This window comes from Sus scrofa, chromosome 2 (assembly GCF_000003025.6).
Source record: "Sus scrofa isolate TJ Tabasco breed Duroc chromosome 2, Sscrofa11.1, whole genome shotgun sequence".
Taxonomy (NCBI): Eukaryota; Metazoa; Chordata; class Mammalia; order Artiodactyla; family Suidae; genus Sus; species Sus scrofa.
This window is the reverse complement of record NC_010444.4, coordinates 6,263,101-6,277,700: the sequence shown is the minus strand read 5'-3', so window position 1 is coordinate 6,277,700 and position 14,600 is coordinate 6,263,101. Positions and strand designations below refer to the sequence as shown.

Here is a 14,600-nt window from a genome sequence, read left to right as displayed (position 1 = left end):
CCCGCGGCAGCGCCCTCCCGGCCGGGGCCGCGCCCCGGAAAAGCGGGGTTTCCGCTGGCTCAGCTGCCGCCGCCAACGCCAAAAGGGCCGCGGGGTAGGGGAGAGGGGTCGGCTGGCTGCCGCCGGGCCGCGAATTCAAAAAGACGTGCCGTTTGTGGGCCCCAGCCTCCCGCCCTCCTCCAGAGGAGCGAGGGGCGCGCGCTCCTGGGCCCGCCGGGGGCGCGGGCGCGAGCGCGGCCCCGCCCCTCGGCGCTGGGTGGGGCCGGCGCGGGCCAGGGCTCCCCGCCCCCCGCCCCGGACACGCCCACCCAGTGTCTCGGCGGCGCGAGCCGCAACAGGCAGCGGCGGGCGAGCGCGAGGACCGCGCGCCGCGAGGCCCCGCGCGTGCGTGCAGCCTCTCGCTCGCGCGCTCGGGCGGGCCGAGCAGACGAGTCGAGCCCCCGCCGCCGCCGCCGCCGCCGCCGCGGGAGAAGCCTGGGCGTCCGCTCGGCGTCACCTCGATCCCCGTAACCCCCGCGCCTCCCCACCTCCGGCCGGGCCATGGCGGAACGCGGAGGGGCGGGCGGTGGTCCCGGAGGCGCCGGGGGCGGCAGCGGCCAGCGGGGCTCTGGGGTCGCCCAGTCCCCGCCGCAGCAGCCGCCGCAGCAGCAGCCAGCGCCGCAGCAGCCGACGCCCCCCAAGCTGGCCCAGGCCACCTCGTCGTCCTCGTCCACCTCGGCAGCGGCCGCCTCCTCCTCGTCCTCGTCCACCTCCACCTCCATGGCCGTCGCGGTGGCCTCGGGCTCCGCGCCCGCCGGCGGCCCGGGGCCAGGCCGCACCCCCGCCCCCGTGCAGATGAACCTGTACGCCACCTGGGAGGTGGACCGGAGCTCGTCCAGCTGCGTGCCCAGGTGAGCAGCGGGCGGGGTGGGGGGACCCGGCCCTCGGGGGCCGCCCAGCAGAGTCTGTGACAGGCCCCCCCGCCTTCTCATTCCTCCCCGTCCCATCGCCCAAGGGGACGCCCCGACCCTAGATTCCCCAGGCTGCTTGGCTGTCGGGCCTGGCTGCTGCCCAGCCTCTGGGGACGCCTCCTGCGGGGACCCCGCCCTCTGCTGGCATCCCCACCTTCTGTCTGGGGCCGGGACCACCCTCTTCCCTTCCCTGAGCCGGGCCTTGTGGACTCTCAGCTCTGGGCCTTCTCTCGTTGATCTGACCGAACCCGGCCTTCCTGACAGTCAGTTTCCCGGCGTTAAGTCACAGACTCTTCCCAGCCTCGCCAGCGCCCGTGGGTTGTACATATGTTACACAGATGTGGTACAGATCTCTAGATATTATTATTTCCCAACATACTCAGCATGTGCCAAACTCGGTTGTCACCCTCTGCCAGGTAAAGCCCATATAGGAACCCTTGGGGCTTCTAATTTGTCTTCAACACCCGGGTTTATTTGTACTTCCAATTACACACATTCTGTGCCGGTCTCTATGGTCTTGTAAAACTCTTATTTAGTGTGTCTTCAAGTGTATTTTTCATCCCTTTCTCCCCTCCAGTAACTGGTCACAAATTCTTCTAGCCCTGCAGGGCGACATAAAATTACTGCCTTGTTCCTAAATTCAGTCCATTCCTCTGTCTGTTGGAACCGTCTGGGGGACTTTCCTTCCATTGGTGAAATATGCCCGAGTTTGGGATATTTTCTGTTTCTGTACCGGCAAGGCTGTCTCTCTCCAACTCTTTGGGGACAGTGTGCAGTGTCTTACAGTTTGCCCCTTGGGTAGACACTGTGAAGCTGGTTCCACCGGGAAGCACAGGGAAGTGCCTGGAGGTGGTCTTTCTTGTCACCTCTAAACAGGGTTGGTTCTGTGGTCCTGGGGTCTGGCTGGCTCCGTGTAAGTGGGGGGGGGGGTTTAGGGAGCATTGTCTGGTTACATCGTCAACTTTTTATCCCCCCCCCTTTATTTTGAATGGTTTCATGCATGCAAAATTAACATATATCCTAAGGAAGGATATTCACACTTAAAAATTGACAAGAAGTACATCTCTATGCTTGACTCGGCTTGAGAAGGAGCACGACAGTTGTGTTGAAGCCCTTGGGGTGTCTCTTCCTGGCCACACCCCCTTGTCCCCCCCCATAAAGGTAAATATCATTCTGAATTGTGGGTCTGTCATATCCTTGTCTTTTAAAATTAAAAGATCTTTACTATATCTGTGCACCTTTAAACAATACGTTTTAGTTTTGAATGTTTTGGGAAGTTGATAGAAATGCTGGCCTACTGGATGTGTGCTGTGGCCTATTTTAGTGTGTGCGTGTGTTGTTTTTAAGTCAACACGAAGTTCGTGAGAATTGTGTGGTAGCTCGAACTGAAATATCTTCACTCAGGGATGGAACATCATTGTATGGATATATCATAAATCTCCTTTGGATGAACATTTGAGTTGTTTCCTACTTGGGTTTTTTGGCCTTTTTTTTTTTTTTTTTTTTTAAATGGCCGCACCCACAGCACATGGAGCTTCCCAGGCTAGGGGTTGAATCGGAGCTGTAGCTGCCGGCCTACGCCAGAGCCACAGCAACGCAGGATCCGAACCACGTCTGCGACCTACACCACAGCTCACAGCAATGCCGAATCCCTAACCCACTGAGTGAGGCCAGGGATCGAACCCGAAACCTCATGGATCCTAGTTGGGTTTGTTAACCGCTGAGCCATGAAGGGAACGCCCTCGTTTCCTGTCAACACAAACAGTAAAGCCGTAAATATTTTTGTCCAGGACTCCTGGTGCTCCTTGCAAAAGTTTCTTTAGGATGTCTTTATTCATGGGGGTGGAATTGCTGTCGGAGGGATACACATCTGGAACTTTTTTAGATAATGCAAGCTTGTTTTCTGTGAGCCCCCCTCTTCTCTCCCTGTCCTCTGTGCTTCAGCATTCTCTCCCCTGATTGATACTTTCTTCTTTCCCTGTCCTTTCTTTAGGGTAATCAGGAGATACATTAGGGTGGTCTGGTCTGGCCAGCACCCTAGTACAACACCAGATGCAAGTGAGTTTGGGTGAGGGTCGTCTCTTGGTCCTAAGCAGGCTTCCCTTTCTTTTCCTGCACAGGCCCATCGAGAACTGAAGGATTCTCGTCTCCTCCTTTCAGACATAACAGCCCCAGGTCCCTGGAGTTCCTGCTGTAGTGCAGGGGGTTAAGGATCCGGCAGTGGACGCAGCTGTGGCGTAGGTCGCAGCTGTGGCTTGGATTCAATCCCTGGCCCAGGAGCTTCAGTACGTTGCCGGGTGTGGCCAAAAAAGAAGCAAAACACAAACGGATAAACCAAAAGACTCCACTGGGGTCCCTTCCTCCACGGTCCAGTGTTGGTAATACATGCTTGCCGGTATCCTTCAACCTGTCACTACGTTTGACTGGTGACATTTGGACAGCTGCCTTTTCTAGCTTGTTAGATTGAGAAGGTGCGAGTCCTGCTGGCAACAGAGGGGGATACAGAAAGTCACTGATTGCCGTTGATTTTCACTTTGCTCCTCTTGGTGACCAAAAGGTCCCCCTAATAAATTAGCAGCCCAAGAAACAGCTGGGCATCCTGATCAGCTCAGTAATTATCACGTTCACTTGGTGTGAGCTCCTTAGGCTGGCTTGTTGTTTTCACCTGCCGGGAGCATGCAGTTAGGTTCTTTCTGTCTGCTAACCAGCCCTTGGGATTGTCAGCTGTTCTGCTCTGACTTTGTTTTTCAGCAGTCACCCTCGTGCCTCCCCGCTCCTTGTGGGACACTTGTGCTTTTGGAGCAGGCTGTTTTATCTGCAGGATGGAAAATAACGCCCTGTGGGGAGAAAATGGCCTGCGATTGGCCCTTCCAATTATTAGAGTCATCCAGTTAATTTGAGGTCTCCGTGGTATGTGTGTTCCTGTTGTTTAGAGTGTGTTGGCAGCGTGCGCTCTGTATATATAGCACTCTGAATATTGTGTGGGCTTAACATTCTCATCTCATGTGACTCAAACGAGACACCAGCGTGTCAGCTATAGGGACCTCAGACCCGTACACGAGATCGTGGGTCCAAGGTTAGCGACATATAAAATGTCATCCTTCATCCAGTGCAGAGGAGAGAGTGGAAAAGCCGAGGGCTTGGAAGGTCATACTCCTTTTCCTGATCCCTGTAGAAACATAATTTGCTTTTGGGAAAAAAAGAAGGAAAACCTCTTTTCCTTGATTAGATTTAAATGAAGTCGTGGTGTCTCAGGTATGTACTCTGCTCTTACTTAACAAGCTACTAAATTCTCTCAGAATCTACAGTAATTTGAAAAAAAAAATTCTCTATGGATGGGGAGCATGCCTCCACCGTTGGTTTTATTTATTTTTTATTTTTTATTTTTTGGGTCTTTGTGTCTTTTTAGGATATAGAGGTCTGCAGGCTAGGGGTCTAATCGGAGCTGTAGCCGCCGGCCTACGCCAGAGCCACAGCAACGGGGGATCCGAGCCGCGTCTGCGACCTACACCACAGCTCATGGCAAGGCCGGATCCTTAACCCACTGAGCAAGGCCAGGGATCGATCCCGCACCCTCATGGTTCCCAGTCGGATTCGTTTCTGCTGCGCCACGACGGGAAGTCCCACAGTTGGTTTTAGAATAACTACATTGTTCTGTTCGTTGCCATTTGTACCGCCATTATTTAATGCCTAAAAAGGTGAGCACATGTCCACGATTCGACATTCAAGCAGGTGGCCAGGATGGGAATTGTAAAGGAAAGTCCCCGTCCTGGGTGTTTTCTCACTCCCCCGGGGTAATCACTGTGACGTGCAGTTGGCCTTTGAGATCCTGTTACCAGCAGGTAGGTCTGTTCGGCTTCTTTTATGAAATTCACGGCTCTGGAAGTTGACCCCGTTGTCCGTCCACACCAAGCAGTGTTTCCACGTTTCTGGTCCAGCGTGTGGACGGCGGTGTGGCGCCCGCAGAGGCACAGGCGGCAAGTTGCCTGATGCTCTAGGAAGAGTTTTAGCATCTCCTCGGTCCCTTCTCTTTGGTCTTTGTATGGTGACGCTTCCATGCTGTTCTTGTCTCTCTCTGAGTTACTTAAGTAGGAGAGACAAACATTCAATTTCGTAAGTGTACCAAATTTCCTCAGTGGTGTAAAACCGACTGTTAGGAAACAGAATGTGCTCTGTCTCCTGCATCCCTCACGCTCCGTAGCGCCTGTGTCTTTAGCACAGAGCACATTTGCATGTCCTTATCTCTGTGTGCTTGGGAAGGAGTTCAGTGGTTATCAGTCATATTTCTCCTTTAGCCCACCACGGGGGGGAAAGAAATAAGGTCACTCTTGCCGCATCGGCGTGACTGGCCTGCAGTAGACGTGTTAATTTCTCGAAGCTACTCTGGGCCGGCTGCCCCCCGCCCCAAGCCCTGAAAGCCCTGGGCAAGCCAGGATGTGGTGCCCTGTCCTTCCTGGGTGCCGGGCACACTCTCCCACACCTTAGTGCTTTTCAGCCTTTGATTGGGAATCCTTTTTACTTACTATCCAGGCTAAGATACGGGGGGGATAAATATAAAATTGGACCTGCCGATCCGTAGGAGAAAGTACTTCTTAAATGGTGAATGTAATTGATCTCGAATAAGAGCGCCCTGGCGAAGTTTCTATTTATTTCCCTAGCATTAAAAGTCTTAGAAGCCTATTTTACCTTAGACGATTTGAATTTCACATTGTGAGTGTGGTAATAGAATAGCCTCTCTCTCAGGGTAATATTATCCATCGTCCCTGCGGGAGCTCAGATTCCTTAAGTCAGAAGGAGAATGACTTTCACAGGGTCCGCTTTACAGGTATTGATTTACAGATCTCTTGGACACATTAGTGGTTATGTGATTTCCTTTTAAACTGGATTTCCAGTTCCTTAGCGGAGCCACTCGGCTGCTGCCGTCATTGCCCAAGTCAGGAGATGTTTGGGCTGTGTCTTTTTGCTGCTGCAGCCCAGGAGGCTGGCCCTGTTTTGGCCCGGACTTGAAGGCTCCGTGGGGCCTCTGAAATTTGGAGCTGGCTTGGCTTGGATCTGTGGCGTCCCATTCTGGGAGTGTTTTGGGAATCCAGGGAAGCTGTGGGAAAGCTCGCAAGCGCTGGTCCTTTTCCCGTGTGTGTTCGGGATCTCGTATTAAGGGCTTCGGAGAAAGGACACAGTTTGCAGCTGGCCTTAAAACATCTTTCAGAGCCCACTGGGCTGGCACAGAGCGAGGCGGTTTGGTGCCAGGCTGGCAAGCCCTTGTCTAGGCCCAGTTAGAGGAATAACCGGCATAGCTTCCGAGGGTTTTAGAGAACCAGGCCTTGGCACCGACTCCTGAGCGTTTCCCTCGCGCATCCATTCAGTTGTCTGGTCAGAAACCCTGCTGCGCCTGCGGTCCTTTTTCTGTTCGAACAGACCAGAGGGCAGTCACAGCTCAGGGAGCCACTTAGGCAGACCCCCTCCAGCCCCTGCCTTGGGGGATGTGGTAAATGTTGATGTCTTATTACTCAGCTTACGTATCTTCTAGAAAACAGTTACTTAAAATGTTCCGTTTGACATTCAGTTATGTCCCCCGATCAGAAGCTTTAAAGCTGTGCTGTCCAGTACAGTAGCCATGAGCCGCATGTGGCTACTAAAATTAATTAAAATTGAGTAAAATTGAAAATTCTCATCGCCCAGTCCCATGTGGCTGGTGGCTTCCATATTGGACAGGGCAGACATCGAGCGCGTCCAGGACCACAGAAAGTCCTATTAGAATAACACAGTTTTTAGGGAGCAAATGATGGCATTTCTGGTATTAATATTTGTGGTTTCTCCTTATTTGTTTAATTAGATTGTTTTATCTCTCTTCCAAACTACTATTTTAAAAAATTTTTAACTTAAGTATAGTTGATAAATTGTTTTATTTTATTTATTTATGCTGCAGTGTGCCGTGGCTTAATGTGGGATCTCAGTTCCCAGACCAGGGATTGAACCCCAGGCTATATCGGTGAGAACCCTGAATCCTAACCACTAGACCACTGGGGAACTCCCAATAAATTATTATTAGTAGTATCCAATAATTTTTCTTTTCTTTTTTTTTTTTTTTTTGGTCTTTTTGCCATTTCTAAGGCCACCTCCGAGGCATATGGAGGTTCCCAGGCTAGGGGTCTAATTGGAGCTGCAGCCGCCAGCCTACACCACAGCCACAACAATGTGGGATCCGAGCCGTGTCTGCGACCTACACCACAGCTCAGGGCAAGGCCGGATCCTTAACCCACTGAGCAAGGCCAGGGATCGAACCCACAACCTCATGGTTCCCAGTCGGATTTGTTAACTACTGCGCCACGCTGGGAACTCCCAATAAATTATTGTAAAATGTCCCTTTTCTTTGTTTTTCCAAGGGCCCATTAGTTTTCTCCTTTTAGTTTTTCCCCTTTAAACATTGTTTACCTTCTGGTCTGCTTGCTCCTGGAGGGTATTTGCTTCCGGGCACTTCCCTGCCATTTGTTTCTCATAATTTTAGGTCTTAGTCAATGTCTCCTGAGAAAATTGTGTGGAGGTGTTAACTCCAAAATGGTTTTTAGATGGTGGGGTTGTGTGTGATATTAATTTTTGTCCTTGTATGTTTTTTGGTAATTTCCAAACTTTCAATAAAAAACATATATTACAGAAAAGACCAATAAATGTTGTTTTAAAAAAATATATTTAAGGATACGTATCGACTCTACTGGATCCTATGTGTACCTCAAAGGAGTGAACATCAGAGTTCCCATCGTGGCTCAGCGGAAATGAATCCAACTAGTATCCATGAGGACGCAGGTTCGATCCCTGGCCTCACTCAGTGGGTTAAGGATCCGGCGTTGCCATGAGCTGTGGTGTAGGATGCAGACGCGGCTCGGATTCTGTGGTTGCAGTGGCTGTGGTATAGGGAGGCAGCTGTAGCTCCAATTCAGTTCCTAGCCTGAGAACCTCCATATGCTGCGGGTGTGGCCATTTAAAAAAAAAAAAAAAAGGAGTGAACCTTACAAATTTCATATCATGATAAAGCTGTACAAAAAAGTACATCCTGGTCAGATGAAGACATGGAGGACTGAATGAAGCCTCACTCCACTCCTTCCTCCCCATCGTGGTTCTGGAGTGGCTCATGCAGCCTTACTGGTGGGGGAGGGTGACTGGACAGTCTCTGGACTGCTGCCCTCCGCAGGGGGCAGGGGTGGATGGTGAGGCACAGGTGAGAAGGTGGCATTGATAACTGTGCCTTGTGTACTGGATACTTGTGTAGATTCTTTCTTTCTTTCTTTCTTTTTTAAATGGAGGGTATTTTTATTTTATTTTATTTTCAGAAAAACTGTTTCATTATTACATTCTATTTAACATTTTTGTTTCCCTTTTTCTTTTCTTTTTTAAATGACTCAATGAATTTATTGCATTTGTAGTTGTACAATGATCACCACGACCCAGTTTTATAGGATTTCCATCCCACAACCCCAGCGCATCCCCCCACCCCCCAAACTGTCTCCTTTGGAGACCGTAAGTTTTTCAAAGTCTGTGAGTCAGTATCTGTTCTGCAAAGAAGTTCATTCTGTCCTTTTTTCAGATTCCACATGTCAGTGAAAGCATTTGATGTTGGTGTCTCATTGTCTGGCTGACTTCACTTAGCATGATAATTTCCAGGTCCATCCATGTTGCTAAAAATGCCGGTATTTCATTCTTTTTAATGGCTGAGTAATATTCCATTGTGTATATGTTGTGTAGATTCTTTTGGATTGTAAAGTTTTGAAGATACATTGAAAGCGTATCTGAGTTTAGTTCTAGCGCCACCATTGTTTGCACCCTAAATACTGTTCTTCCTCTTTTCTTTTTGGACGTAATGACCTCCACGACTCCTAGGTGAACCCCTGTTTCTTCATCCTTTCAGCACTTACAGTTCTGTAAACAGAGACCCTAGATGATGTCCAGAGATCATTTTGGCAAAAAAAGTCTCTTGAGAACTGTGATGTATGTCTTAGCAACTCCGCTGTGCGCGGCTTCCCTGTGTGTCTGTTTAGTGACCGGTGCGGAGGTGGGAAGACATGAAAGCAGTGAGGTTTTAGAACCTGGTTCCTGTTGCAGTACCTGCTCCTCTCTCTCAAGTCCACGCAACTCCTCCCCCTGGCAGCCGGCCTCTCAGAACCGGATGCTGAGCTAGACTCCCCCCAGGTAACGTTTTGGATGTGCTAAGAGAGAGGAATTAGTAATTGTCCCTGTGCCTAGATATAGGAGGGTGTTTTTTCTTGACAGTTTTCCTCCAAAACTCTGTGTGTGTGGGGCGGGGGGGCTGACTTTGAGCTCCCTTCTGTTCCTCTTTTTATAGGCGAGACAGAGATTCTTTGTAGTGTTTTTTCTTTTCTTCTTCTTTTTTAATAGTTTAGAAAAACACAAAAGGCTTAGGACATCAGTTGTCATTTATTTGATCCCTTTTCACGGACCTTTTTCTGTCTTTTGTTTAAAAACACCAAATGGCTTCAAGGGTTAGAGAGCAGCTTCGACCTCCCATGTCTCTGTGTTACGGTGCCTCGAAAATACGTGTATTCTACTCATCCTCTGCGACCCCGGTCTCCTCCCAGAAGGTCAACGCTGGTAGCAGTTCAGAGTGATATTTTAAATGAAAATCAGATCATGCGACTTCTTTCATTTAGCAAATGCTTCCAGACTGGCTGGTATGTGCCACAGGCAAAATGCACGGTGTCCATTCTGTTGGGTGAAGAGAAGAGACGCCATCAGATTGCTTTCCACACCCTTCGAGTCAAACCCTTCTTATGCCTGAGGAGAGACTTCATGGCGTGGCCTTTCTTATGGCTTCTGCCTCATCTCTGCCAGCCTCCCGGTGCCCCCCTGGCGCTGGGCAAGCCGGGCCTGGCTGGTCCTGCCTTTGGACTTTGGCACGTGCCGTTCCCTCTACCCGGGATGCTCTATCCCCAGATCGCCTTGTGGCTGCTGGGTGTCGTCCAGTCTCAGCCGACCTGCTACCTTGGAAAGCAGCCCTCACCTGTCTGGTCCATTTGGGGAGTTCATAAATCGCCTTCACCCCAGTCATCAGCATCTGAAACAGCCCTGCTCATCTAGGTAGTGATTTCATAGGTGCTCAGTAAGCACAGTTGTCAGATGAACAGGGCCTGCTTACTTGCAGTGTTTATTGAGTAAAAATCTACTGTGCACAATTCTTTCATTCAACAAATATTTACTGAGTGTTTCTAGGCCAAGTCCTGCTCCAGGTGCCGGGGAACCAGCAGCGAACAGGTCGACAAAGTCCGTTCTCTTCGGAAGTGAACGTTCTGGTGGAGGGAGACAGATAAGCAGACCTGCAGGGAACTAGATCTCCGGGCGAGCAGCGCCAGGGCGACAAGTCAGGCAGAGAGGAGCGTTGAGCGGGCTGGAGCCAGTGGCGGGAGAAGGCCTCTGGTGAGTTGCTCTTTGGGCCGACGCTTGGGCGAGGTGAACTTGACCGAGAGTTTGCTGTGGACACAGCAACCACCCACTTCCCAGGAAGGGAGTTGGAGGCCCAGGGGAGTGAAGGCCTCTTGCAGGGCTCCCCTGTTTAGAGGTAGGTGGAGCCGGGATTTGTCTCGTGACTCATGAGCTACTCCTCTGTCTAAACTTGGTGTCCCCCGAGTTCTGCCTGGTTCTCATGGTTGACAGGTAACTCTTAGGCTTTATACTCGGTAATGCTGGGATTACAGCGTGCTGCTCCTTTACCAGGCAGTGGGCCTCGAGAGGTGTCAGAGCGCGGTGGCTTTAGGTGTCAGTTCTGGAGCTGGTTCGCCAGGATTTTATTCCCGACAGCTTGAGTGTCTTGGGCAAATGCTTAACCTCTCTAACGCGTCCCTTTTCTCATCTGTAAAATGGGCATAATGCTTGCACCTACCGTTCGTTTGTTGGGAGGATTAAGCAAGATTACTGCAGATTACGTACGCGCTCATGTGGCATGTGGAAAACAGTTAGAAATATTAGCTGTCCCCATCTCTCTGGCTGTCCTGATTGCCAGCCCCACGTCTCTGCCTGTCCCTCACACCCCTCCAGACACTGCTTTCTTTCCAGACTCAGGGCAGCTTTGTTTGTGTTCTCATTTCCTCAAGAGGACCATTACAATGTCTTGCGTTCACTGTGGACACAGATCCTGCCAAACCCCAAGCTTAATAGGCTAGAAAGTCAAAGCAAAATATTTTGGTTCTCTGAAGCGGTGGCTAGGTCGGGATCCTGTTTCTACATCCTGCCAGCTTATATGAACGGAAGAGATGGTTCAGGCCCCGCCTGCAAACCACAACTTTGTTTTGAGCCAGCTTGACTTGACAGCTTCCCTGTTGTACCTGCTGGCTTCTTAGCTGTGCTTTGGCAGCCAGGAGAGCAACTAAACCGGTTTACAGCGAGCCATTCATCACCCGTAAGGCTGAACGACTCCCAGGAAAATGAGGAATTAAGTGGAGTTGATCTTTCTCTCTCTCTTCCTTAAGTTTTCCATTGTACGTCTCGGACTGTAGAAAACCCACGTTCTGCTTTGGCAGGAGAAACCTGATGATACATTTAAGGCTTGTTGTGAAACACTTGGGTCTTTGTACACATGTTCATTTTCTCCCTTAATGAGCACCAAGGCTTTGCTTCCCCATTTTGGGTGGAAATCCACAAAGGCATGTACCTGTTTCTGGTTCTTCCTTGAGAACACGTGAAACGCGAACCGAGTCGGGCTGGATCCTCAGGGCGAACGCCGGGCTTGGCGTGAAGCGTGTCCGCTGGGACGTGTGCGGCACCAGTACACGGGCCACGTTTAGCTCTTTCCCAACCCCCGTGTTTGCTCTTCTGGTTTTGTTTTTGCTTCTCTTTCTCCCTATCGCTACCGACGTGCTTTCTTTGTGCTTCGTTGCTTCTCATACACCATGAGCGGCAGAACCGGATCGTCAAGCGTGTTAAGAAGGAGCGGGCTCTGCACGTGAGGCTAAGAGTAACGGGCCGTTCATCTGAGAGCCTGAGCTTCGTGGCTGGGGTGTCCCAGGGGCGAGAAAGAAACATGTTGCTCGCTTCTCGGTCCAGGTTGTAATCCGGAGAGAGGCAGGATTCCTGGTGAGTTTTGGGTAGGGGTTTAATCTTCTCAAGTCTTAGGGAGTCAAAAACCCTATCAAAGATGCAGTTAGAGATACAAGGCGCATTTGGCGTTTGGGTTGGACTGTTATGGATTAATAAGTAAGTAACGCCCTATATCTGGCTCTTAGTTAAATTTGATTATCTCTGGGCATGTCACTTTTTCCACTGATTTTTTTTTTTTTTTTTGTAGTGGGGATACCTTTTTTTGCCTTGTTGATTTGTTATGAAGAGAGACAAAACACTTGTAAGATGTTTGAGCATCTGTATTCATAGAAATCATTACCTTAACGTCTTTGGGTCGTGCCAGTGAGACTGAGTGTGACGGGATAACCTGTAGACCCGATTCGCAGGAGTCGTCACTCACATTGTCTCCGCAAGTAGGTTTGTGTTTGGCACTTGGAGCTCACATCCAATAGAAGGTGGCAGGGCAGACTCCCCTAAGTCTGTTGTCTCCTCACCATTGAAATATGTGGGCGTTCCCGCTGTGGCGTCATGGGTTAATGTTCCAGCTTGTCTCTGGAGGTGCCGGTTCGATCCCTGGCCTGGCTCAGTGGGGTAAGGATCCGGCATTGCCGCAGCTGTGGCTCAGGTTCAATCCCTGGCCAGGGAACATCCATATGCCGTGGGTACAGCCAAAAAAAAGAAAAAAGAAATTAAAATATGTAGAAAGTAGCCTACAGCATTCTGTTGTCCCTGCCATGCACCATTTTTGCTGTGGATGAAAATGAATAAGCAACTCTGGGAACCAGGGTCCTGTGGGAACATAAAAACTCTTGTGGCTATTAATGGATTTAATTGTATTTCCTCTCTGCCACCAAGATGTGCAATAAATTGTTTATGCCCTTATCTTTAATGGGGAGAATTATTCATTAACTGTATATAATATCATTATCGATTTGTTTTTATTACTTGTAGCTAATCTCTTCTCTCTTTCCCTTTTTAAAAAAAATTATAAAAAGGAAGAGTTATAATATTACTAAACATGGCCCATTATTAATCCTCCTGGGTGACTTTTCTCTCCAAGGAGAGAAAGGAAAGTATCATCTCTTTGGGGCAACAAAAGCTCGGGCTGAAAATGGGACGTGATCGAGACCGAGATTTGGCCTGGGATTGGTTCCGTGTGCTCTGGTCTGGGCCGGGGCTGTGTGTACTTACGTCCCCGCGAGAGACTGGTTCTCAGGCAGCTTCGAGGATGAGTGAGTACCGCGTCTCTGTGTGGCGAGGATTCGAGTCCACTTAAGAGATCGTTTTCTAGAAAAAATACTGTGTGGGGAGCATGGCTCTATTGGCGTTTTGTTTTGCTTTGCTTTGTTTTGTTTGATGCTCACTCAGGTATTTCCTCCTATTCTTACCATGTATCTGGAGGGAAAAAAAATATCAGCAAGTTGCCATAATCTCTTCAAAACCATGTGCCAGCAGTGCTTTGGCTCTAGAGTCTGGTTCCTCATCTGGTGTTTCCTCACCGTGTGGGTTCGGATCCGTCTCTGACTCTTTGCCTAATAGCAACTGCCTGTAGGTGCCTCATGCGCCTCGTCACCGTTCGAGTCGCCAAGGAGAGAGCGCTTAACGGCACTGCCCGAACCCAGCTCTCCCGAAGGTTATCTTCAGGGGCAGGGCGGGGGCCAAGGAAGGAGCAGGTGTTAGGCTGTGTGGACGGGCAATGAAAGCGGGAAGGTGGGGTGAGCGAGGCAGAGGGTCAGAGTTTTCACAACGGTGCTTTGGAAGCCCCCCGAGAGGCGAGCCAAGGTGCGTGGCTCGCTCTTAGGCCACCTGCAGAGGGCACGGTAAGTACCGCTAAGGGCCGGGGGCCGCTGCGAGGCCAGTGGGCTGGAGCCGAGCAAACGAGGTGGCAGGTCAAGGGGGCGAAAATCAGAGAGGCGAAGGGACCCGGCTCTCATGGGACTGGCTGTGATCTTGAGTGAGACGGGAAGCTCTTGGGGATTTTGAGCCAGAGGAGAGGCGTGATTACGACTTACACAGCGACATAACCACCTGCCCCTGCGTGTCGAGTAGCCCACGCAGACGGGCAGTAGCCCATAAAGCAGGACGCCAGTCAGGAGTATGAAGGTGACCTACTGGGAGCTGATGGTGGCTGCGGCCAGGGTGGTAGGGGTGGGGAAGAGAAGTCATCAGCTTCTGGGTATGGTATTTTCAGACCTAAAGGATTTGCTTATTAGGAGTTCCCTGGTGGCTCAGCCAGTTAAGGATCAGGCATTGTCATCATTAGTATCATCTCTTTATCTTAAGTGACATTACCTGGGAGAGAGGAAACGGAATTCTTCAAAGCTCTTGAGGAAGTTTGTTTCTCCTTTTGCCATTTGTAATTAATCGGGAATAAATTTCCTTGGGAATTTACTTCCTACGGGATGGAGTAACCCACAGGTTGGTAACTGCTTGTGTTAAAAGTCTAGATAAATTCTTTTTGTTGATGTAGGCCGTGGTGAAGCCATTGGAGCCGTGGGGTCTCAACATCCCTCATTATCCTGCTGTCATATTCGCTTGATCTGGTGTCTCCTCTGTGATCCGTACCCGTTTGATGGTTTTCGATGAGGG

At 50.3% G+C, this 14,600-nt stretch overlaps 1 protein-coding gene across 1 annotated transcript in view; it reads left to right on the top strand.

Annotated features, from left to right (window-relative positions):
* PACS1 (phosphofurin acidic cluster sorting protein 1) overlaps positions 392-14,600 on the top strand; it is a 138,965-nt gene continuing 124,756 nt past the window's right edge. The window contains 1 exon segment of the mRNA XM_021082811.1: positions 392-890. Within this exon segment, the coding sequence (XP_020938470.1) occupies positions 541-890 (350 nt within the window). The 5' untranslated portion in view covers positions 392-540.